The sequence below is a fragment of the Ruditapes philippinarum genome, unplaced genomic scaffold (assembly GCF_026571515.1).
Source record: "Ruditapes philippinarum isolate M1 unplaced genomic scaffold, ASM2657151v2 ctg3898_1_1_1_1, whole genome shotgun sequence".
Classification (NCBI taxonomy): domain Eukaryota; kingdom Metazoa; phylum Mollusca; class Bivalvia; order Venerida; family Veneridae; genus Ruditapes; species Ruditapes philippinarum.
In genome coordinates, this window is record NW_026861187.1 from 6,368 (window position 1) to 31,999 (window position 25,632).

Genomic DNA, 25,632 nt, shown 5'->3' on the forward strand with positions numbered 1-25,632 from the left:
AGACATGAAATATAGTCTCTAAATAGTATAAATCCGTAAGTTTTCACTTTAAAGTGATATCAATTTTATAAGAAGTAGTAATTTTTTTGTATCTTTTATGAATATTTTTTATGATATATCTATAAATTTTGAGATATTTTCTCATTAGAGTATTATTTTGTATTGGGTTTCAAGGCTATTAACAAAAAGTGTGACGAAAAGTTGAAATATAGAATTTTCATTTGTGAAAACGCTGGATTCAAACGGTAATTTTAATCATGACTAAAAAATAACGAATTAAGACGTTATTGATTTCTGTTGATTGTTTACTAATACCTGTAAAATTAGAGTTACTAGCGTTAGAAAATTAGATCTAGATTCTATTCATACTTGTTGAAGCGGGTGGGTGGGGCGTAGTTTAATACATTAAAATTATCATTAGGTGCGTTGATTGTATTTCAATACGAAAATACCATTGATATCCAATACATTGTAACACTGATATAAAAAAATATTCTAAACAGATTATAACATTTGTGCCATGGATACCAGTATCGGTAATCCTATAACTTAAGATGCTTCCATTAGTATTTTTGGCGCAACTCTATTACCGACATACTCTCAGTATATTGTGTAGCTAAAGAGACTTTATTGAACAGGTTTTATAGTATCCTGTTTTCTCGTATTCTCGGGGGGCTAAGGATTAAATTATAATTTGCAAAAGATTAAAAAAAAAATCTGAAGGAAATTGATGTATATGTCCAACAAAAATATATATTTATCAAATCTAATACGACAAAACTAGTGAAATTGTAAGTTAAACAAGTAATTTTGATGTTACAAATACTGACCTTCACCCTCTTGATTAGCCAGACGCTTTCTCATATTCTCGGGGATTCTGATTGGTTGCTATGGCGGTCGCTATGTGTCATTTACATTCTACACTTCAGTTCATAATTGTTGTGCCACAAGTAATTGATAATTTGGGAACAAATTGAAGAAAATAATTTAAGTTTTAAATGGCTTTACTTTAGATTTTCTTTGGTATCAATGACATTTGAATAATAAATTACTTAAAAATAATAATTATTTTCAGAAAAATATGCCAAATTAATTAAGATAAAATATTTTATGAATATTAATGTTTTTGATTGTGGTGGTGAAGATGTTGATGATGTTAATGATGATAAAATGGTAATATAAATAATAATAATAACAATAACAATTATAATAATGGTAGTAAAAGGAATGATAATTATGATGTTGATAACAAAAAGGATGATGATGATGATATTGATAACAACAAGGATGATGATGATGATATTGATAACAACAAGGATGATGATGATATTGACAAGAACAAGGATGATGATGATGAATTAAATCTATATTTGACAATGAATGCATTTGAAATTGCTGTGACGTCTAACAACACGAATTTCTGTGCAGAAACGTAAATGCACCCAATGACTGCAATTGTCACACTGGGCCCAGGAAACAATTTTAATGTCTGGATTGTTTCGTAGGGTTGGTGGAGTAGTTTTTCCACATACACAACATGGAACATCATCTATGATCTCATCCTCAGAATCAAAATCTACTACAACTGGATCTCGTCGGACATTTACACCACTTGTTGATGGGCGAGGGCTTGACTGTGGTAGTACTTTAGAAAGTGCAGTACTTGTTCCCTTTTTAGGAACCATGTTTTCTTTTTCAGCTTGTTTATCAGTCTCATATTTATTCATATCATCAAGGTAAGTGTCTTCTGTAATTGCTCTGCCTCCTGGTTTTGGTTTCACAAACAGTTTACGTTTGTGACAATGGCACTTTGAGGCATCTGGTTCAGGTGATTTAATGTTCTCAGCTTTCAGGCGTAAAAATTCTTGGACAGCCTCTTTGCCAGATTTGATTGCACATACCTTTTCAATAGGTTTCTCTTCTCTAAATGTTTCGCAAGGGAATAACTTGTCTTGAGATACAATGTCTCTGTTTAAAGGAAGGATACCCGTCTTCCTAAATGCTGACTGTACATTCACTGGGCTCATTGCTTTCAAATTGGCTCTACAAGAAAGCTGTGCCATGTCATACCTTGAGATTATTTGTCCCATGTTCCTCTGCATAAAAGAAGCACATTCCTGGTAATAAAATGTTTTGAAAGGACCAAATACTGCCACGTCTAGAGGTTGGAGAACATGTGATGTATGGGCTGGCAAAACAAAGAGTATAAGATGCCTCTCCTTGGCCCATTCAATTAAAGATGGTGGGACATGAGAAGCATGACCATCAAGAATCAATAAGATGGGGTCATCTTTGGTTCCGCCTCCACCAATAAGTGGGAGAAAATGTTCCTCAAGATATCTTTTAAAAATAGTTGAGTTGGACCACCCAGAGTCTGAAACTACACCACGACTACCAGGACTTGCACCTTCAAGCAGGTCTTCATAATAACGCTTCCCTTTGAAGATGAAATATGGGGGTATGGCATTACCTAATGCATTTGCACATGCAATTAAGGTAGTGGTAGTTGACCTAGGTGATGTTACTGCTTGAGGTTTGCTTCCTGGCGTAGCAATAACATTTGGTGGTCTGTGATCAGGCTGGATACCAGTCTCATCCACGTTATATATCAGTTGGGGTTTGGACTGCAGATCATATTTGGTCATTATCTCTTCTAAATTCTTGAAATAATTATCAACTGCTTCTGGTGTTGTTGATTTAGCACGTGTTGACTCCAACTTGCGTGGTGTAAGAGAAGCTAAACGATGTTTCCATCGAGAAAGGAAAGCATACAACCAGTTATTGCTTAGTGGTTTAGTTTCAGTTCTTCTTCCAAGGTGATTCATTAACTCACCAGCCATCACTTGAAATTGACGATTTGAAAAACCATAACCTAATTCTGCCATAACTTCAGCATGAACCACTAAAGTTTCCTCTTCTTCATAGGTCAGGGTCGTTTTAGGACCTGTTCTGCAGGAATAGGGGTCTATTGCACCTCTAGTTCTATCTCTCAGAGTTTGGGCTGGTACACCAAAAGACCTTGCTGCCTTTTCAACATTCCAACCCTTCTCTTTGACAGCTTGATAAGCAAGTATCATATTCTTGGGGTCATACTGACGACTCTTATGAAGTATTTGATTTGGATGATTCTAAAAAAAAAGTAAAAATAAATAAAAGTTTTGGTGTTGTTAAAATAAATTCAATGCATGTTGACCATGATATTTTTTAGAACAAAAGAAAATGATTAAGAACAAAAGAAAATGATAAAGAACACAAATTTTTTTTAATTGATTTTTAATTGGCGTTTTGGACCACTAACATTAACAGAGTGGAACAGATATTTTGAACAGAACTCTATATATAGTAGTGTTCAACCTAGGTAATTTTACAGCGTCTACCATTACAGATCAGTTTCCTGTTGCTGCGGTAAGAATTTAAATGATGAAATAACGTTAATTTTGGTTTCTATAGCAAATATATACTGTTTTTTGGAGATATTTTAACAAAATCATGACATATTTATAGGTTTTACATGCTTCTGTCTCATTTTCTTTATTTTACTGTTGAATAATGATAAGCGCAAGAAAGTTGATGCGTTTTCGGATATCCGAGATGGTCACGAGCGTGGATTCCTTCCGTTTTTACTCAGTCACGAGAATATGAGAAACCCCGAGAATACGAGAAATAGGGATACTGCTAGACCTGTTCCCTTAAGCCTATTCTGTATTGAAAGTCAACCAGAACTGTAGTCCAATAGATTAGACGTTACAGGCTTGTTATAGTTTTATGTTGGTCAAGCCTGACGTCTAATAGTTATTGCTCATAAACGCGTAGCATTTTGAAAAATTAAAAAAATGTCTGTTGACTTGCCTTTCAAGCTTTATTCAAAAGCTTATCTTCTGTTCTTTCAATTGCATGGTCTATCATTAACAAAAACTTTCAAACAATGAAATTATCAATTAAAAATAAAATATAAATATCAGTCTATTTTGCTCATCGGCCATACTGGTTAAGTAAAGCGTTTTACAGATTGTTTCCAATTTTTTGAACGGAAAAATATATTCGAACCCACGGTGCATGGGCAATAATTTGTTGAAAAAATATTCCGTTAGAAACTTCTGGAATCATTTAAACGCTTGCATTTGAATTAGCCAATCAGATTTCGCGCACTGTATGGCGGTCATTTGTATATCGGCTGTACAAGGAATTTAATTAAATGAGAGGATTTAATCATGACTTTTCGGATGTGACAGTTCAATTTTTTTGTTAAAAGGTATTCATTTTTTACTTTTGTTCATAAATAGGTCAAAATTAATGTAAATACACGCTGTTTTAATTGTTTAAATTCATTAGATCTAAATCGATGTCTAATGTCAATTTTTTGCTACACAATTTTGCAAAGATCTGTTCAGACCTAACGTAACATGGAAAATGAAAAATGTAAAATATCAGATTAATGAATGATAAATATGAAATAGGTTACGTATAGGTCTTATTATTAGGACTACCAGAACTGTGACATATTTATGTCATGCTGTATAAATTCAATAAATTTGTGTGATCTGGACAAGGCTATTTTTATACAGGTAGTTAGATATATTTAGTGCACTTCATTCTATCTATCTTAAGTTAATGCCAAATCCCTCCCGTGGACATATAGTACAGCTCAAGCGATTTTTGCACTTTCCGCTTTCTCACCATGGACATTTTTAACGGGGAGTGGAAAATAGCTTCACAGACATATTATTGTCAGTCACAGTGGAAAATCACCGCTGATAATATAATTCCTGCAATCCCTGGTGGAAAATCACCGAGATTTGCTGTGATAAATATCCCATGTAAATGTTCACGTATATGTACAATGTAGTCTTTTTAGAGAAAAATCATAACAATTATCTATCCTTTAATGACAACCATAACATCATCTGTATATTAAAAAAAATCAGTAGTTTTGAAGTTCCATTTGCGTAAAAAACTATCAAAATCAAAATGCCATTATGATCAATAATATGTCAGTAATTGACACGATAATTAATATGAAATTAGGTGCTACCTATGGCGCGGAAATATCTTATGAACTATGATTTGAGCATAACATGTTTAGTGTACATGTAAACCAGATCTTTCTTGCAGGTATTTTGTACTGTAAATGAAACAAATAAATTGGTGGTGTTCAACCTATCGTCGAACCGCTCAGAATATTCCGAAAATCTCCGAACGTAAAGGGGGACCACTGCGCACGCGTCGGCGTTTGGAAAATCCCGTCCACCATTTTTTGTTAATCTCTAATCACAGTTGTTGTTTTAACGTTATTTTTAATGTGCTAATTTATCAAACAGGATATGTTAAAGTAACTTTTTATATTTATAATCGTTACTATAGTTCTTATCAATGAAATGCATGTTTACTTTCTGATTTTGCACATCATTCTCTCACCGGAAGTGTTATTTAGCAGACGCTAGCAATAGTCTAAATTATGTAGACGCTCATTAAAAGCGCTCTGATATCTATATTTAGCTCAAAAGGATTTCAATTCATTTGAATTGATACGCGTCATACATGTTATCTAAGAGCGCTACAGCCCTCGCGGGGCCTTTGGCCCCGCTCGGACTTTCCGCGTATTAATTTACTTTTGTGCAATAATGAAAATGTGTAATTGTTTCTTGGAGAAAAAAAGATGATAGTTTTTTAGCTCGACTATACGAAGTATATGGAGAGCTGTCCTACTCGCCCCGGCGTCGGCGTCCGCGTCCGCGTCCAGATTTTAGATTAAAGTTTTGGTGCAGTAAAATATTTTTCACTATAACTTTGTCATTTCTTAAGGTATCAACTTCAAACTTCAAATATATGTTCCTTATCATCAACCACATCTTATGTGACAAGGTTCATAACTCTAGCACCAATATTTTCAGATTTATCTCCCCTTGAACTTAGAATTTTCCTTAAAAAATACTATTTTTTACTGTTACTTCTTTATTTCATAAGGGATCAACCTCATACTTCAAATGTATGTACCTTATCATCAACCACATCTTATGTGACAAGGTTCATAACTCTAGCACCAATATTTTCAGATTTATCTCCCCTTGAACTTAGAATTTTCCTTAAAAAATACTATTTTTTACTGTTACTTCTTTATTTCATAAGGGATCAACCTCATACTTCAAATGTATGTACCTTATCATCATCCCCATCTTATGTGACAAGGTTCATAACTCTAGCACCAATATTTTCAGATTTATCTCCCTTTGAACTTAGAATTTTCTTAAAAAATGTTATTTCTTACTGTTTCTTCTTTATTTCTTAAGGGATCAACCTCATACTTCAAATATATTTACGTTATCATCCTCCCCATCTTATGTAGCAAGGTTCATAATTCTAGCACCAATATTTTCAGATTTATCTCCCTTTGAACTTAGAATTTTCCATAAAAAATATTATATTATTTACTGTTACTTATTTATTTCTAAAGGGATCAACTTCATACTTCAAATATATTTACGTTATCATCATCCACATCTTATGTGACAAGGTTCATAACTCTAGCACCAATATTGCAAGAATTATCTCCCCATAAACTTAGATTTTTTTACTAGAAAAATGTTATTTTTTATTATAACTTTTTTATTTTTAAAGGTATCTACCTCAAACTTCAAATACTTATTCCTAATCATCAAATACATTTTATGTGACAATGTTCATAACTCTTGAAGCAATATTTATAGATTTATCTCTCTTTGAACTTAGGATTTTCTTTAAGAAATATAATAACTTCTTTACTTTTTAAGGTATCTACTTCAAACTTCAAATATATATTTCTTATCATTACACAAATGCTGTGTGACAAGGTCCATAACTCTAGCATGACTATTTCTAGAATTATTCCCCTTGATCTTGGAATTAATGTTAACAAATGTTATTTTTTTACTTTAACTTAATACATAATTATACATAATTGATTTTTCTTTCATAGTTTTGTCCTCCTTACTGCGTCCAGTATTTTATTAGTCGAGCTTCGCTGTCTCCTGTGACAGCTCTTGTTTCTGATATATGAAGAAGTTTGGAAGTCAATTGAATGTGGATACTTTTTTGATGATTTGGCAGGTGTGTAAACATCAAAGATTGACAGATTCTTTTGAAGAGCTAACTGTTCATTTGTCAGAGGTTATCTCGTGTGTAAATTTTGTGTATATTATTTAATAATGGAAATATTATATTTCATTTATTATGCTCACCGAAAAATTTCAATTTCATCTGGTTGTCCATCCGTCCGTTCGTACGTCCCGATTTTGTGTCCGGCCCATAACTTTGTTATTTGAAGTTGGATTTTAAAACTATTTCACAGAAATGATCACCATATTGAGACAATGTGTCGCGCGCAACATTTGGATCGCTACCTTGAAGGTCAAGGTCACAGCATGACCTTGCAGCAAAATCGTGTCTGGCCTATAACTTTGTTATTTGAAGTCCGATTTTACAACTATTTCACAGAAGTGATCACCAATTTGAGACGATGTGACACGCGCAACATTTGGGTCGCTACCTTGAAGGTCAAGGTCACAGCATGACCTTGCAGCAAAATTTTGTCCGGCCCATAACTTTGTTATTTGTAGTCCGATTTTACAACTATTTCACAGAAATGATCACCATATTGAGACGACGTGTCGTGCGCATCATTTAGGTCGCTAGCTTGAAGGTTAATGTCACAGCATGACCTTGCAGAAAAATTGTGTCCAGCCCATAACTTCGTTATTTGAAGTTTGATTTTACAACTTTTTCACAGAAATGATCACCATATTAAGATGAAGTGTCACATGCAACATTTGGGTCGCTACCTTGAAGTTCAAGGCCACAGCATGACCTTGCAGCAAAATCGTGTCCGGCCCATAACTTCGTTATTTGAAGTTGGATTTTACAACTATTCCACAGAAATGTTCACCATATTGACATGACGTATCAGGCAAAACATTTGGGTTGCTACTTTGAAGGTCAAGGGTACAGCATTACCTTGCAGCAAAACCGTGTCCAGCCCATAACTGTTATTTCAAGTCAGATTTTACAACTTTTTCACAAAAATGATCACCATATTGAGACAAGGTGTCTCATGCAACGTTTGGGTTGTTTTTACACTTTGAACTTTGTCTGTGACATAACTGACACTGCAAGAGGTATACCTTCCTGTGTCCAAAACCTATTAGGGGAGCATCACCCGGTTCAACCGGCTCTTGTTTATGGATGCTACATTGTGCATAAGTGTTTTTGTGTGTTTTAGCTCTATGGAATTTCAACAATCGGCGATGAATTTCGGTAACTTACAATTTAATATTTTAACATTTTTAAAACAGGCGTGCAAATATCTGCCATTTAGAAATTATAGGGGACAAATCTTGCGTGTGTTATTTTTTTGCAGACGCAATTAAATATGTGTAATAAATTGATAAATGGTCACCAGAGAGAGCAAAATGTCCCTGCAACATTTCACAGTGATCCACGGTGGCGAATTTCACCTGATCGGGTGATGAGCGGAAAGTCACAACTATCGCAGGGAAGTCGCAGTGACAATCCACACGTAAACAATCGCATGGATCGGCAGACTTTGAAAAAATTGTGAAAGCTGTATTGTAGACATGACTGTGCAAAAATCGTCAAAAATTTACAAAGAATTGTTTAAAAAAAAAGACGATAAAAGAATATTAAAAATGTTAAAAAGAGGGGGCTGGAAAACTAGGGTGAGACATGTTCAGTGCAAGCTATGGATGCACTGAACTTTACAATCAGAAGATGATCCAGATTTATTAACCTTTTTAAAGGCCCAATTTTTTTTTCTGATCAGTCTCTTGACATATTGGTAGACCCATGGAAGATAATCCCCAATTGTAGTTTTTTGGATGGAATCCATTTTTCAGTAAGAGAGCTAAAAGTATATCAGGGTTTGAATTTAAGCTTGCATACTGGCAAAATGCCAGTAAAAATCTTAGACTGCCAGCAAAAAATACTTTAGCTGGCATTTATTTGCAAGTAATTGTTCATATTGGACTTTTTATTATTTTGCATAACTTATCTTCTGCACATGCTTAGAAACTGCCTGCTGCAGGAACTGATGATGTTTACTGTGCCAGAAAACTAACTAAAGATGGTTTCTGTAAAAATCTATTTAAGGTTGGTCTATTCAATTTTTCTGTAGATATATTTAGATGGACTATTTATATTATAACAGGCAAACACTATTGGTTACTTAGCCCATCTAAGTTGTTTTATCAGGGTCGAAAATGAGAAGCACTTGTCTGTAAAGTTTAAGTGTTTATTTTTAATTTAAGAACATTAGTACCTCTAAGTTTTGAGTCTGTTGGTATTAAATCAGCTGGTCAAGTGTGCTAAAATTGATAAAGGTCCCAAGAACTTGCATAACATGAAAGTTTATAACTGTACATTATATGTCACTGGTGGTTATAAGTCTACAGGGCTCACGCTGTCGGTCGCCATAGTCGCCATTTGCGATTATTTTATAAGATTGGCGATTATTTTTGCATTTTGGCTACAAAATCTGGCGATTATTTTTTACTTCCAACAGTGTTTATATAAGGTGAAAAATCAATAATGAATGCAGTAGACCCAATTAACACCAGCGGGGTGCATTTAATTGAGTGTCAACTTTTTACTGGTCACGTGCTGCTAACTATATTGCCCGAGGTGATAAAATACATGCGAGATGTATAATTGTATTAGCTCTTTAAAGATATTGTCCAGCATTTATAATGGCCATCAAATATCCGTCAATTAGCCACAAAAATCGTTTTAAAAATGATAAACTGGATATTGACTTACCCAAAATTTACCGTGAATTCCAGTAATTGCAAATTTTGATTTTTTTTGTTTTAATCTACTTGACTAAATCGCCAGTGGAAAACAATGGTAAAATATTTAAAAAGTATTAAATTCCAAACAACTATTTGCACAACAACCAAAATTGTGAATATTTCATCAGAAAACAGGAAAAATCCGATTGTCACATATTTTCGCGACACCGATAATTTTGATATTCATTTAAAGGTGAAATAAGCTATGTTCTGTTTAAAAATCTTTACTACTATGGCAGAAAATTTGTATTACGTTGGTTATGATGATATTTTTCAGTAAATTATTCAGAAAAAAGGCTGCATTCTGTGAATGAGTTTGCAAACTTGTGTTATTTCTATAGGCTAATATGACCTAGATCTACCCCAGTTCTGTGTGAAATGTGGAAATTGACAGTGGTTATAGCTGACAAAATTTGATTAGAACAAACAAAAAAAGTTGTCTGATAACAGCATTATGTAAAGTTATAATGAATCTTTAATATTATTGTTATACAGTAATTATACTAATTATAACGTTTTTCTAGATAGACAGGTGTTCCTCTAATATATATTTAGACCACAGCTGTTTTCTCTCGGCCAATCAGAGAGGCTTAAAAGTGTTTGATATATCCCACACATCACAGTAAAGTGTTTGATATAACTATCATGTTTGTATTCAACTGAAAGGAAAAACCCGTTATGTGCACGCTTTATGAGGGAAAAATTTCTATGTATATTGTAAAGTAAATAGTGTAATTCCCTTCTTAAAAAAACAAACAGATAGCAATAGTCCTTTGACCAATTTATTTCGACATTTCATCATTTTACAAGAATAGTTACTGTGTTTGTAAATAAGAAAAAACTAGCAATAATGAAGTGAAATGCGTTTATCTATCTATTTAAATCTATATATGTATCTAAATTTTACGACGGCTTTTGTGCTAATATTTTCAGGCACTGTGATTTCAATAATCGCATCCTAAATTATGCCCGGCTCACTCTTAATAGCAGGCACTGTAGATGTACATTCATTTACTGGTTTGGGAAGAGAGGATTCCGAGGGTGGGCAAGGGGGTGGAGTTTCCGAACGATGACTGGGCTGCGGTTGCAACGCTAAGGAAATTCTATGCTTTAAGGTTTCAGAGGGACGTTTTTAATATTTTTTCAGTTCATGAATGAAGTAAAAAAGTCAATGCAGGATGTATATAAAGCATACAAGAAATAAACGAATCTATACGTTAAATAAAATATTTTCAACTTCAGCCGAACAACCAATAAATATCCTGAACCTTAGAGTTGTTTAAGCATTAAGGAAAACATTTAACGAAAGTTACCTGCCCGTTTCTCCAACGAGTCCACTCTTGATAAGTAGCCATCGCCCATGATTTCTGTCTAATAGTATATTTCGGTAAGCAGTCTTGCTTCCAAGCGCTGTGCACGGTGTTATGTCATTAAATCATTTAAATGAGGAATCAACAGGAATAACAACAAAAATCTCCCAAGTTTCGAAATTATAATGTTATCACATTCAAAAATGTTAAATTCTTCCCAATTTTCTCCTGACTGCACCTTTGCGATAGAATGTGAAATATTAGATTGTGTATTCAGTAACTTATGAAAGAACATGAATTATGCCATTTTCTCGTGCATTTTTGCCTACAATAAGGCCATATATATTGAATAAGAAATATTTGGATATCCATATGTAACTGTCGGAGAAAAAAAACGTTTATGCATGTTTAATCTTCACCTTAAACAGAGAAAACTACCTGTGGTCTAAGTCAGATAGATCGCTCGTACCAGTTGGATGTGAGATTTATCAACTCGCTTCGCTCGTTGATAAATCTCACATCCAACTGGTACTCATGATCTATCCTATACATTCCTGATCCCTAAACAAATGTTTATAAATGAATGTGTTTTTTGTTTTTGTTTCATTACAAGAAAAGATCAGTGTTTACTAGTGATAAAGATGTTTCTGATATAGACATGTGTCTAAATAACATTTGTCAGTGTGTATAATAATAACAAAAGATATGTGATCATGGAAATGCCAGTTGACTACCTCATATTGCCAGTTAAACATTTGGTTACTTGCAAAAATTAGCAAGTAGAAAATATTGCTAAATTCTATCCCTGAGAATTTTTGGTAACATTTATGTTTTCGTAAGACGAGCACTTCCAGACTGCTATCCCAGCTGATGAGTTCCCAAGTATGTCATATAGCGTGTTACTTATGTTTTGGCAAATGGCATGAAACGATTCATTGCACATGCCACACTGGATCCCTTAACAGTTACAGGTGAGAGGCTGTTGACAATTCCCACGGAAAAACTGGAATTTCCTTCCAGATATATATCTGTTTGTACAGGGCCAGGATTACTCTCAATGTTGTGTGATAGAGCTGTAAGGACGAGGCATAGTATGTCTGTCTTGATGTCTGTCCGTCTGCAAAATTGAATCCCACACTAACTCAAAAAGTACTGAAAATATTTGTATGAAACTTGATACATGGATAGATGGCAGTCTGGAGATTATACACGCCTTTTTTTTTCTTCCTATGTTGAAAACTTTGGTTGCTATGGCAGCAAATAGACTGAAAATATGGCTAATTTAACACATAAACTTGATCCCGCGATAACCCAAAAAGTGCTGAAAATATTATTTTGAAACTTTTTTGAAACTTCTTCCTTTGTTGAAAGATTTGGTTGCTATGGCAAGAAATAGGCTTAAAATATGGCAAATATAACAATATTTGTCATTACTCAAAAAGTACTGAAAACATTTTTATGAAACTAAAAATATATGTTTTTGATCATTAACCTCATCATATGTGATAAGGTTTACAACTCTAGCACAAAACATTTCAGAATTCCCCCCCCTCCCCTGAACTTAGAATTTTCATGAAGAAAATGATGATTTTTTTTTATAACTGCTTTATTTCATAATGTGTCGACTATAAACTTCATATATATGTGTCTTATTCTTACTCAAGTCAAGTTACTCAGCTTGACTATTTCCAGAATTATGGCCCACCCTTGAACTCTGATTTTTTTTCTAGAAATTATTATAGGTACCTGGTGGGCATTTACTTGGTATATTGGAAATAAACTTGTCAACAACTCCCAGCATTAAATTACTATATGTTTACATGTCTAGTTTCTTAGTGTAGGTTAGACTGAAATACCATATCCGTTTTGTGTATTCATTCTATTATGTTTGAGATCCGAAGACTGAAGGAAAGAGACGAAAGAGTTGCTACTGGAAATTTTGCTATTCCATTGCTCGGGCAGATTGTCTTTGAATATAATCATTTGTTATATAAACATCTCAAGAACAATCAATGAAGGACGCATTGCACCAATTTTTCTTTAACATATTTTAAAAGGCTTTTTCTTGTTTTAACAATAAACATTAATGAATATTGCCAGCCATAATGTACTTCTTCAGTGCTTATTTCTATAAACAAGTTTTACTGAGGAAAATTGCAGCATAACAAAGCTTTTAGCTGTTATAAAAAGTCTGATCAGTATTTTTTTACAGGAGAGTAGTCTGATGATAATCATATTTGTTAATACATGCACTGTACATCAACATGAGCACTATACACAAATTTCTATTACTTGTACTTGTATAGGACAAAGAATCTGATTTGTCGATATGTCAGGGAAATTTTCATGTCCAATTAATATTTGCAAAATGTCCTCTTATAAAAGGAATATTCCTCTGGGCACTGGACTAGACTTATATTGATGGGTTTTATTGTCTCCCTGCTATTGTTTGACATTACCATTTATAATAGTGATGTTTTTAATGTGTTTATATTAAGGTATATGAATGGCTTAAAGCTTGTAATATTTTAATTGTAAAGCCTAAAGGTTACAGTATAAGTTATAATTTGTATTAATGAAATATAAATGGTGATTAAATTCAAGCTAACAATACAAAATATATAAGGCAGCCAATACTTGATGTTCCCAATTATCTTTCAGTTGAAATCAATACTTGTTGACATTTTCTTAAGACCTGAATGTTAGCAGAAACTAATGAGAAAGCAGGCTCTGCCCTTAAGTATTCTCTTGTGTAATAGACATACATGTACATATATAGTGTTTTATCTGGTTCTGCTTGTAGTCCAAAATGTTTATTGTGAAATTTCACTCTTATTTCTTACAGTTAGTAGCAAACTTTTATAGTTTGAAAAATTTAGTACCAGTAATACTAGCTTTCCAGAGCTTTTCCTATGAAACATTTTAGTTTTAATGTTAAGTAAATGAACCATTTGGTTTTAGATAGAGCCCTATGTAATTTATGTTGCATGCTTTCTCTAAGAAAAATAAACAATAAAAATGCTGTTTAAGGAATTGTGTCTTTGAAAGAAGATTGTATTGAAACCTGTTCAATGACAATTTTTTTTTTCACTCAAAAAGTGTATCTTATAGAGCCTTAGAACTGAGATACCTACCATCATGGAAATTTATGCTCCTTGGTATTTTTTTTTTATCAAATTTAATTGAGACTTTTAACTTTATATTACTACCAGAGACCTTAAAAGGCCTCTTCTCGATAGAAATTTTCTGTAAAATTATGCAGTTTTTCCAAAAATAAAATCAAACTTATAGCTCCTTTTTACTTTACCTAAATCAGCAAATTTTAGCATTAATTCTTCCCAACATCAGGAGTCTATTAAAGATCTCTTCCCAATTAAGAAAGAAAAAAAAACTTTAAAATTGTTGGATTAGTAAAGTTATCGGCCCTGATTCAGTAATTTAGTAAAAATGACTTTTAAATTGTTGATTAGTAAAGTTACTGGCCCTGTTTTAGTAAAAATGAGCATATTTGGACTTTCATCATGTAGCTCCAAAAGTTCATATGCACCAGAAATTGATTGTACAGATTTTGGTTGTGATAAATCAGTGGAATGTTGGGGCATTTGTGTCCTGTTGATACATTTCTAGTTAACATTGAACTCCACATGTTATATAATAGAATTATTAATTGATCTTGTTTGTACTTTCTATAAGGATAAGTATTAAAAACCATGGTGAGCACTTAAATTCTAATCAATACACTTCCGTAACAAAAATCACAGTTTATAAATGAAAATGTCATACCACATAATGATATATGTTTCTTGATAGGGAATGCTTTAAGGAAATAAAAGTGACTACATGTATAATAACTGGTTTTAGGTTCATTATAATCATGGTATGACAAGATTGATTGAATTGGTATGGTAGTGAGGAAGCCTAATGATAATTACTGGTCTTAGACCTTGTTATATGATAGAACAATGTCACAGATACTGTTATTAGAAAACGAACTTCATTAATGATTGATGTGATGTGTTTGTGATAGTTGGATATCTTCTTATAGTCAGTGATAAAAAGTTAGGCAGGTGGGTAGTTTGAATATCTGTGTATTTGTAAACCACAGAATATTTTACTTGTTTAAATGACTTAAGTATGCAATTCTTATGTAATTTTATTGTGATTAATGCTTCTGAGAGGGGTCACCCTTTGTCCAGATTAAAATAAGTTTTTCAAATGAGACTAAGAAGAGAACTAAATTTTCATATTAAACCTTAGTAATATTTCTTTAATATTATCTAATTCTTTTTCAATGCATTTTACAATTTAAGTGTCACAGTTTTTTCAAATTTTATCTTTTTGTCCATTGCTGTACAGGAGGATAGCCTTTGCTGTATTTATATCATTACAATTTTTTCCTATTTGACAAAATATTGTGATACAAATTCCCAATGTTGAATGTTAAGGCCTCTTCTCAAAGTCTAGGAAAAAAGCCGATGTAAATGCTCAACATTTTTCATGTGCAGGGACTAAAGAGTTCGTAGAAGAAGAATTTAATACTTTTGTGTTTGCATAACATTCTATATACCAGTAAATCTATTTATTTATTTTCTTTTTTTTGTAAGTTAAGCTATTATAATTGTGTCTCAACCCATTAATTGTATTTTTGTGATCCTGTCAAGTCAGAGTTTAACTAGCATGTTCTGTCCTAGTTAGTTAGTTGGTTGTATCATAAAACTTCATTAAAGTTGTCATGTTTGGGTAGTACATGTATATAATTAACAGTGAATTCATGATTTTTAACCTGTATGAATAATTATAATGTCATAGTAACATGCGAAATAACATGTTTATTGGATGTTTTAAGATACGGCTGTCCATTTAGTTGTGTTATGAACATTTATTCACTTACACATTGAAAATGACCGAGAAGTTTGTAGATAACTGGAATTTCTAACTGTAGGAGAAATTAATTTTAAAATAATTGATTTTCTCTTCAAGTCATTACCAATTAAATAACAGACACATGATAATAAGAAGCATTTTAAGTACCAAAAGTTAGTAAACATACTTTTAGGGTTATTTGGGTAACAAAACAGTTGATCACAATTTCCCCATACTGAAGCAAACATAAGTTTAATATCTTTTCAAAAGAAAAAAAAACACACCCTGCGCCAAAGACCACTTCCAAATAAAGACCAAGTTAAAAACTTAAATAAATATTCTTCCAATAAAGGTCAGGCGTTACTTTTATCTCCCTTCCGATCAGTTACAGATAAAAATCTTGCTACTGCTTGTAGAGACCACCCAAAAAAAAGACCATATTTCCTTAGTTTGTTGTTTATTTACAGGATTGAATGGAAGGTTCTTATATATTTTGATTATGAATCATTATGATACTTGTTGCTGAAAGTTTATACTTCAGACTAATTTACAGATAGATGAGATTTATGTGCTTCATTAAACAGACTGTATTCCTAGTAAATGTCACCTTGATTTCACTTTGTAAATTGATACAGGAACTACAGGAAAGGTTAATTGTATACACCTGAGAATTTTGCTGTGGCTACCATCAATGTTTGAGATTACAAATCCTATAATACCATATAGAAATATTGAGTCACCATGATAATTAAAGGTATTGCAATTGATGAAATAATAGTTTCAACATGTGGGATTGATTGAATTTAAAAGCCTGTGTCTCTCAGTAATACATTATTAATTTTTATGCCCCCGCCATGTAATGGCCGGGGCATATAGTGTTACCCTGTTCCGTCCTTCCGTCATTCCGTCCTTCCGTCATTCCGTCCTTCCGTCATTCTGTCATTCCGTCATCATCAGTTTCCGTTCATTATCTTAGTAACCGTTGCACATATTCAACTCAAATTTGACATATGGATATGTCATGAGAAAATACAGGTCAAGTTCGAATTTGGTCATGGTTCGATGATTTTTGGCAGAGTTATGCCCCTTTTACTTTGAAAATAATATGAAATTTTCAGTTTCCGTTCATTATCTCACCAACGGTACAACACATTCAACTCAAATTTGACATATGGATATGTCATGAGAAAATACAGGTCAAGTTCAAATTTGGTCATGGTTCGACGATTTTTGGCAGAGTTATGCCCCTTTTACTTTGAAAATAATATGAAATTTTCAGTTTCCGTTCATTATCTCCCCAACGGTACAACACATTCAACTCAAATTTGACATATGGATATGTCATGAGAAAATACAGGTCAAGTTCGAATTTGGTCAAGATTCGATGATTTTTGGCAGAGTTATGCCCCTTTTACTTTGAAAATAATATGAAATTTTCAGTTTCCGTTCATTATCTCCCCAACGGTACAACACATTCAACTCAAATTTGACATATGGATATGTCATGAGAAAATACAGGTCAAGTTTGAATTTGGTCATGGTTCGATGATTTTGGCAGAGTTATGCTCCTTTTACTTTGAAAGTAATATGAAATTTTCAGTTTCTGTTTATTATCTCCCCAACAGTACAACACATTCAACTCAAATTTGACATATGGATATTTTTTTGGAATGCCAAGGTCAAGTTCGAATTTGGTGATGGTTCAATAATTTTTGGCAGAGTAATGCCCTTTTCACTTTGAAAAAAATATGAAATTTACAGTTTCTGTTCATTATCTACCCAACAGTGTTACATATTCAACTCAAATTTGACATATGGATATGTCAAATGAATGGGCAGGTCAAGTTGGAATTTGGTCATGGTTCGATGATTTTTTGGCAGAGTTATGTCCCTTTCACTTTGAAAATAATATAGATACATCTTAGGAATAGGCAGTTTAAGTTTGAATTTGGTCGTAGTTCAATGATTTTGGACAAACTTATCTTTCTTGAATATTGGAAAAAATTTTGAACATTCAGATTCAGCACTCATACTTTTGTGGAAATGTATGTAGCCATTATTTTGGCTACAAATATGAAATATGCTATTTTCAAAAGGTTAAGACTGAATAATTTCAGTGCTTTGAACATTGTATGAAAATGGTTTGTGTTAACATTGAAAAGTTTTAAGGGCTTTGAACTTAAAATGAAAACAATAATTTGTGCAAACAAATTTGGAACTAAATATAATAACATCTGAAATTTTGGCTGCATGCGGGGGCATCCGTGGCATGATGACACATTTCTAGTTTATCCAGGTTTTAGTAGGGTCTGTGCTAGTCTTTGAATGAAATTATGTTGAATGTTAATGTGTATCATGTTCAAACTATGGTTGTCAAAACAAGTCAGTATAGTCATTTACTGAGTCAGTGATCAATTTCAAAAGTAACATTACATGAGAAATATATAGTATATGAAATAAAGAATTACATTATTGTTGCATCTTTTGTTCCATATAAAATTGCAACAATTATTTAGTCAACTATGATGTCAGTTATCCTCCTTAAATAATCAGTGACCAAAATTACTATCTAGTAACTGTTTACTTTATAAAACTTAAATTATGTTAGTGAGCGCTTCTTATTAGACAAATAGTTTCGAAATGTTTGTTTATGAGTAAGGGATAGATTTCAAGCATAAATAGTTACACTTATTATTATCTAAATTATAAGATATTTACAACCTCTACACAGTATTATTTTGTGAGAACTGTTCAGAAGCCATATCTTATCTTCCCTGTGGTGATTTGCAGTAGAATCGTAAAATATATTTTACTGAAAATGTTCACATTCCTGCACAGAAAGTTAAGATTGGAGAAAAAAAGAGAACAACCTGTTGATAAATTTTAGTTCTTTTCTGAGAGATAATGCTCATTTGTTGGCAAGAATGTTTTTCAATTTCCAAAATATTTAGCATTTTAAGAAATTGAAATATTCAATCCTGTACCACTGCTTTATGTTTGGTAGCTCATTTATTGACCCCTACTGTACTTTGAAGTTTGTAACACCGGAGGTTAGCCAAAGTCATCTGTTGCTGTTTCAGCACCATATGACCTTTACTGTGTTGGTGCACCATAAAACCAAACAAACTGGTGCAGATGATAGAAACACTTTATATATCAGTCTGATAGTCTATGACTGAAATACTGGAAAACCCAACATTGGAAACTTTTACTACATCTCCAAGTTTGACAAAACACTGTGGGGATATTTATAGTTGACATTCCTGGACATTTTAGACAATATCTTATTACATATCTCCATGACAGCATTATAAGGAAAATGTGATTATTTTGTTTGACTATCTAATATGACAGATAGGTGTTGTGACAATTGTTCAATACTTTGGTACATTCAAAAGATAATCATTCTGCACAAAAATAGCTTATCATGATTATTTGAAGCAATTTCTTAGAAATATTGCATTTATCATGACCTTTAGCATAATAAGCCTGAGAATTATCATGTTATTTTCTGCTATCTCTGATATGGATTATAGAGTCAGAGTTGTAATAAAAAACTTTAAGAAAATGAATTTGTCTGTATTTTTATCTTACACTTAGTCTGTTTAAGAATTTCAAACATTTTGATCATTTGAGGATGAGGAACTGTTACTTGCAACTTTTAGAATTTGTGCTTTGAATCACTGTGATATGAGTTTGCATGTAGAGCTGATTTGGAAGCAAAAGTGGCAAATTTTATATGAAAAACCAGTAAAAATAGATTACTCAATAAAATGAATGGTTCAGTAATAAGGAAGTTTAGCTTTGTGTTAATGTAGGGAAAATAAATATCTGTGTGAGTGTATCACTCTATAGTACATACAAATAGGTAAGATTGTGCTATTCCTGCAAGTGTGTTGGGGAGTTACAATACTGTCAGTTTTTATGGAGTAGGAAATATGAGAAATGACAAGAATGGCAAAGTGCGTGCACATGGATAATTGTTTCTACAGATTTTACTGGAGACTGATAGTAATTACATTGAAATTATATTGTTATGTGCCTAACTTTCAGCTTCTCATACTAAAAATAGGTTGAGGGTTACATAAAGCTATTAGTACAGACTGATATAAACTCCTGCATCAGTAACAGTGTTCTCCACTAGGTGTGCTATTCTGATTTACTTCAAACATAATGTATACAATTGTAGCATCCATGTGACACAACAGCAATATGCTTATTGTGCGGGTCTTATTTTGATGGAGGTTGAATTTGAGATTTTAGTCTATAGTATGAAGAATAGAATTGAACAATTCTTATTTCCTCACATTGACTATTTTAATAATTATTGATATTATGTTGATTTTTAGATTTTTCCCCGTAGTTTTCAAGGTGTTTCAAGTTCAAAATGTATATTATTACCTCTTACTTCCTTTATTCTTAGAAAGTCAGTCTATGAATAGAAGTACAGAAATATTCTCTAATAAATATCACTCATATATATTAGCTATGATATCCTCCACATACCTTACACAAATGAAATAGAAAAAAATAACTATAATTGTGCTTGAGCAGATATGATCTTTAACTCATATTAACTATTGTGTGTTGAATTTTTTGGAGTGAGATTATTTTAAGATTGAAGGTGATGATAATAATTCTCCCACACCCACCTCCATTTCCACAAAAACTTGCCCCTGTGACTGGCAAAATTCCTGGTGAAAGGCCTGTGATTGATGTTTTATTTGTAAGCATAATTTATGTTGGCCTGGTCAAGAAAAATTTGCTCTCTGATATTTTTAGCTCACCTGTCACAAAGTGACAGGGTGAGCTTTTGTGGTCGCTTTTCGTCCGGCCGTCCGTCCATCGTCTGTCCGTAAACTTTTGCTTCAAATGACATCTCCTCATAAACCACTAAGCCAATTTCATCCAAACTTCACAGGAATGTTCCTTTGGTGGTCACCTTTAAAAATTGTTCAAAGAATTTAATTCCATGCAGAACTCTGGTTGCCATGGCAACCGAAAGAAAAAACTTTAAATATCTTCTTTTAAAGAACCCAAAGAGCTAGAGCTTAGATATTTGGCATGAAACATCTTCTAATGAGTGTCTACCAAGTTTGTTCAAATAAAAGCCCTGGGGTCAAAATTGGCCCCGCCCCAGGGGGTCATTGATTTTCCCTATATGCATATAGTAAAAACTTAAAAAATCTTCTTTTAAAGAACCCAAAGAGCTAGAAGTTAGATATTTTGCATAAAACATCTTCTAATGAGTGTCTACCAAGTTTGTTCAAATAAAAGCCCTGGGGTCAAAATTGGCCCCGCCCCAGGGGGTCATTGATTTTCCCTATATGCATATAGTAAAAACTTAAAAAATCTTCTTTTAAAGAACCCAAAGAGCTAGAGCTAAGATATTTAACATGAAACATCTTCTAGTGAGTGTCTACCAAGTTTGTTCAAATAAAAGCCCTGGGGTCAAAATTGGCCCCGCACCAGGGGGGTCATTGATTTTCCCTATATGCATATAGTAAAAACTTAAAAAACCTTCTTTTAAAGAACTCAAAGAGCTAGAGCTAAGATATTTAGTATGAAACATGTACTAATAGGTGTCTACTAAGTTTGTTCAAATAAAGAGCCCTTGGGTCAAAATTGGCCCCGCCCCGGGGGTCATTGATTTTCCTTATATGTGTACAATAAAAACTTAAAAAACCTTCTTTGAAAAAATCCCAAATAGCTAGAGTTTAGATATTAAGCATGAAACTTCTTCTAGTGAGTGTCTACAAAGTTTGTTCAAACTAAAGCAATGGGGTCATAATTGGCCCCGCCCCAGGGGTCATTGATTTCCTTATATGTGTATAGCAAAAACTTAAAAAATATTCTTTGAAAAAACCCAAATAGCTAGAGTTTAGATATTAAGCATGAAACATCTTCTATTAAGTGTCTACAAAGTTTGTTCAAATGAAAGCCCTGGGGTCAAAACTGGCCCCGCCCTAGGAGTGTCATTGTTTTTAACTATATGTGTATAGTAAAAACTTAAAAAATCTTCTTTTAAAAAACCCAATGAGCTAGAGCTTAGATGTTTAGCATGAAACATCTTCTTATGGGTGTCTACCAAGTTTGTTCAAATAAAAGCCCTTGGGTTAAAATCAACTCTGCCGGGGGGGGGGGGGAGAAGGTCATTGTTTTTCCTTATATGTGTATAGCAAAAACTTAACATCATGAAACATCTTCTAATGGGTGTCTAAATTCCAAGTTTGTTCAAATAAAAGCCCTGGGGTTTAAACTAGCCCTGCTTCGGGGGCCTATATACAGGTGAGCGACCTCAGGGCCATCATGGCCCTCTTGTTCTTCTAACAAACAGTAAGAAATAATATTTTATATTTTGATATAATTACAGGAAAGATGTCATCAGGGTTACCAGATACCCAGGCTGCTAACAATGCAAAGATTTCACCAGTTGGTTCACCCATTATCAACAAGTTTAGGGAACCAAGTCCTGTACCAACTAGAAGAAACAGAACTTATTCACAGTAAGTTATTAATTGATTAATTAATTGATACTGGGTTGGAGTGATCCATAGATACACATTTCCTGTTGTCTGATTAATTTCACTTGAAAATGGGGTGTCTGTTGCCGAGTTGTTAAAGTTGATGACTCTAAACCACTTGCTTATCACCAATGTGGGAACAAATCCTGACAGAGACTTTGGATTCTTTCATGTGAGGAATATATCCAGCTAGCTTAAGGAACATCGATGGATCTACTTAGGTGCCCATCCTTGCCTGAAATAATGTCAGGAAGGTCACCTGAGGTCATCCTCCACCAGTAAAACTGAAAAAATGCCATCATCATATTATGACCTATACTGTAAAATACAACAAAAAAATTCACAAGAAAATATAAGGCCTAATGTCAGGGTGGTCATTGAAAATATGTTGAGGAGGCTTTAACATAACTTGTGGAGGCCAGAGCTTGATAACTTTTTAGTTCTCAGGTCAAAAGGTCAATTTAATCTTTAATTGAAATTATGTCTTTATCAAGAAACTGTGCAGTTTACTATCCAGCACTGAGAAAAGTCAAGCATGATGCCAAGTGCAGTCTATCATTAAGCATTACAACTGCTTGAATAAATTACAACATCATAATCATGTCTTTTCTATATATCTTTCTTTAGACAGTTTCAGACAACTTTATATGAGCTTAATGTTTTATATTGGTGACCCAAATATCTGTTATCCAAATGTCCTATTTCTAGATATGCTGATTTTACACGAGATAATATATGTTGATGAACTTGTCGCTTTTCCTTACCTTTACATCAATCCAGACTTGATAATTAAGTTTGTGCAAATAAGTTTCCAGGAATGTACTATTTTGATCTTGGCTTATTTCAATTCTACAGGGGTCAGCTCTGTCAGGTTCTTTAATTTGCAACTATTGTATAAGTAATGAGATCCATTAGGAGAATTGTTATTGCTTTCTATATCAGTTGTGTAATGTTGCCATCCCTGTTGGAAACAATCAATATAGAGAGAAGGAAACAAAGATATTTCTTGTCTTAAGATTAATACATGAATTTTCTATTTCAGGACAAAGACAGTTGAGAAATTACGGGAAAGTCCAAAAGTACACCATGGCATTGTGAAAGAATTTTGTAGAAACAAAGGTCATGGATTTATACTTGACACTGAAACAAATCAAAGAGTATTTGTACATGTATCAGAGTAAGTTCAATGCAATTCTAGAACTAGTATGTTTACTATGTTTAATTATAATTAAGTTAAGAATATAAAGCAAGAATCTGGGCAGGTTTGTTCACTTGGTACCATGAAAATCTTGCCCATTTATTTAAAAACTGCCTTTAAGTAGAAAAATATCTGGTATGGAAACATGGGTTAGGTTATGTAGAGTTATAAGATAAACTGTGCTAAAAATAAGATAAACTGTGCTAAAAATTGTCTCCATGTACTCTTTAGTTCAAACCAATAACTTAAATGTTAGGCATGTAGTATCAGTTTGTAGTCTTGTACTAAAATTATATTTATCATCAACCTGAAATTAAAATTGGGCCCTGCCCAGGTGTGGGGAATGTGGGGGGACAGGGTCCGCTTACTTTATTTAAACCAATGTATAGGAAAGTACATCTAATCTTTCTGCGTAAATAATATAAAACAATTTTTCAGACAAGTCTCATGTAGTTCAACTTAATGATAGCATCATCATATCAAAACTGAAAAGGAATAAAATATTTTGGATTACTTTTTTTCGTAAAAAGCGGGGAGCATTATGTAATTGGTGATACATCTGTCATACATATGCATTTCCTCAGCCTGGTCCTGCTATCTTGTCTGATCAATAACTTGAGAAGGATAAGCCATGGTTTTTGAAGGGACATTTCCCAAAGGCTCAGTGACAATGACAAATCCTTGACAGTTCAATAACTTTAGAAGAAATAAGCTGTAGTTTGTGTAACTTGATAGGGACACTGCACATAGCCAGTAAATGTTTTTCCGGTACTGAGGTTATTAGGTCATGGTTAAGACAAGTTAAGGTCTAAGAGACACTTTGTAAAATTTTTGTCTTATCAATAACATAAGGAATAAGCTTAAGTTTTTATAAAGATTGATGTGGTTATTGCCCATGGTCAATAGATGACCCAAATTGATTTTCAGGTAATTAGGTAAAGGACAGTGACACAATATGATTTTATATGTTTGAAATATGTTTGTGTTTGTATGTAAATATGCCAGTGTGAAAGGCAAAATAAGTGAGGCCATAAGTGTCCTATGGACACATTTGAAGATGATAACAATTCTCTCTGTAACCTTGCATGGTTGTCATAATAAGTGCTTGTAATATCTTAAATTCTTTCTTTCAATTTCTTTCAAATTTATTACTTCTTTATAATGCATTTTGTAGTTTAAGCTTTAATAGATGTATATTTGCTCTGTTTAAAAACTTTACATGTTACCCTTGTATATTTTGCTTGGCTATCTTACGCTTAAAAACCACACAAATTAACAAAAAAAGGTAGTTTTTATTATGTGCTTAAATGAAATAATATTTTTGCATTTTTGTTCTGACAAAAGACTTGTTTGTTTTCAGTATCGAAGGCGAATTTGTACCAAAAGAGAATGATGATGTAACATTCAAGATATTACCGTTGCCGTTAAATCCAAAGAAGGAACAGGCAGTACACGTGAAAATTACTCATTTAGCTCCTGGTGTCACGCACGAGACATGGACATCAAGTCCAAGCCCCACACTATCACCCAGATCATGAAGTGCTCTTCTATATTCATATTGACTGACTGTTTGAAATTAAAATGGAAAAATAAGTACGCAAATGATATGCAAATTAGAAAGTTGTTTAAACTGGGACTATTGATTGAATTATAGCATATGATTTAGTGTTATATCTAGAAAAATAAAGGACATGTCTGAAAAATAGCATTTGTTTGATATAATTGAATATCTTTTTGTCTGAACTTACATAAATTTTGATTACATTGATATTATTTATCATTTAAAAAGTTTTTTTTCCAACAATATAAAGCTCTAACTAACAATAATGTCTTTAATTGGATCTATGATAGGAAGTTAATTGAAAAGTATTAGCATTGAATCAGATGTAATATAATATGAA

The 25,632-nt window shown here is 32.9% G+C and overlaps 2 protein-coding genes across 2 annotated transcripts; one reads left to right on the forward strand and one right to left on the reverse strand.

Moving 5' to 3' along the window:
- The first annotated feature begins 91 nt into the window (after window positions 1-91).
- LOC132714764 (calcium-regulated heat stable protein 1-like) lies at window positions 92-25,436 on the forward strand. The gene is made up of 4 exons (XM_060697682.1): window positions 92-245; window positions 22,383-22,515; window positions 23,576-23,710; window positions 25,092-25,436. The coding sequence occupies exons 2-4, from the start codon at window positions 22,388-22,390 to the stop codon at window positions 25,267-25,269; spliced, it is 441 nt and encodes a 146-aa protein (XP_060553665.1). The 5' UTR covers window positions 92-245; window positions 22,383-22,387; the 3' UTR covers window positions 25,270-25,436.
- Window positions 1,365-3,077, reverse strand: LOC132714771 (uncharacterized). The gene has a single exon (XM_060697690.1). It carries the CDS (start codon window positions 3,075-3,077, stop codon window positions 1,365-1,367), a length of 1,713 nt encoding a protein of 570 aa, XP_060553673.1.
- Window positions 25,437-25,632: the final 196 nt, after the last annotated feature.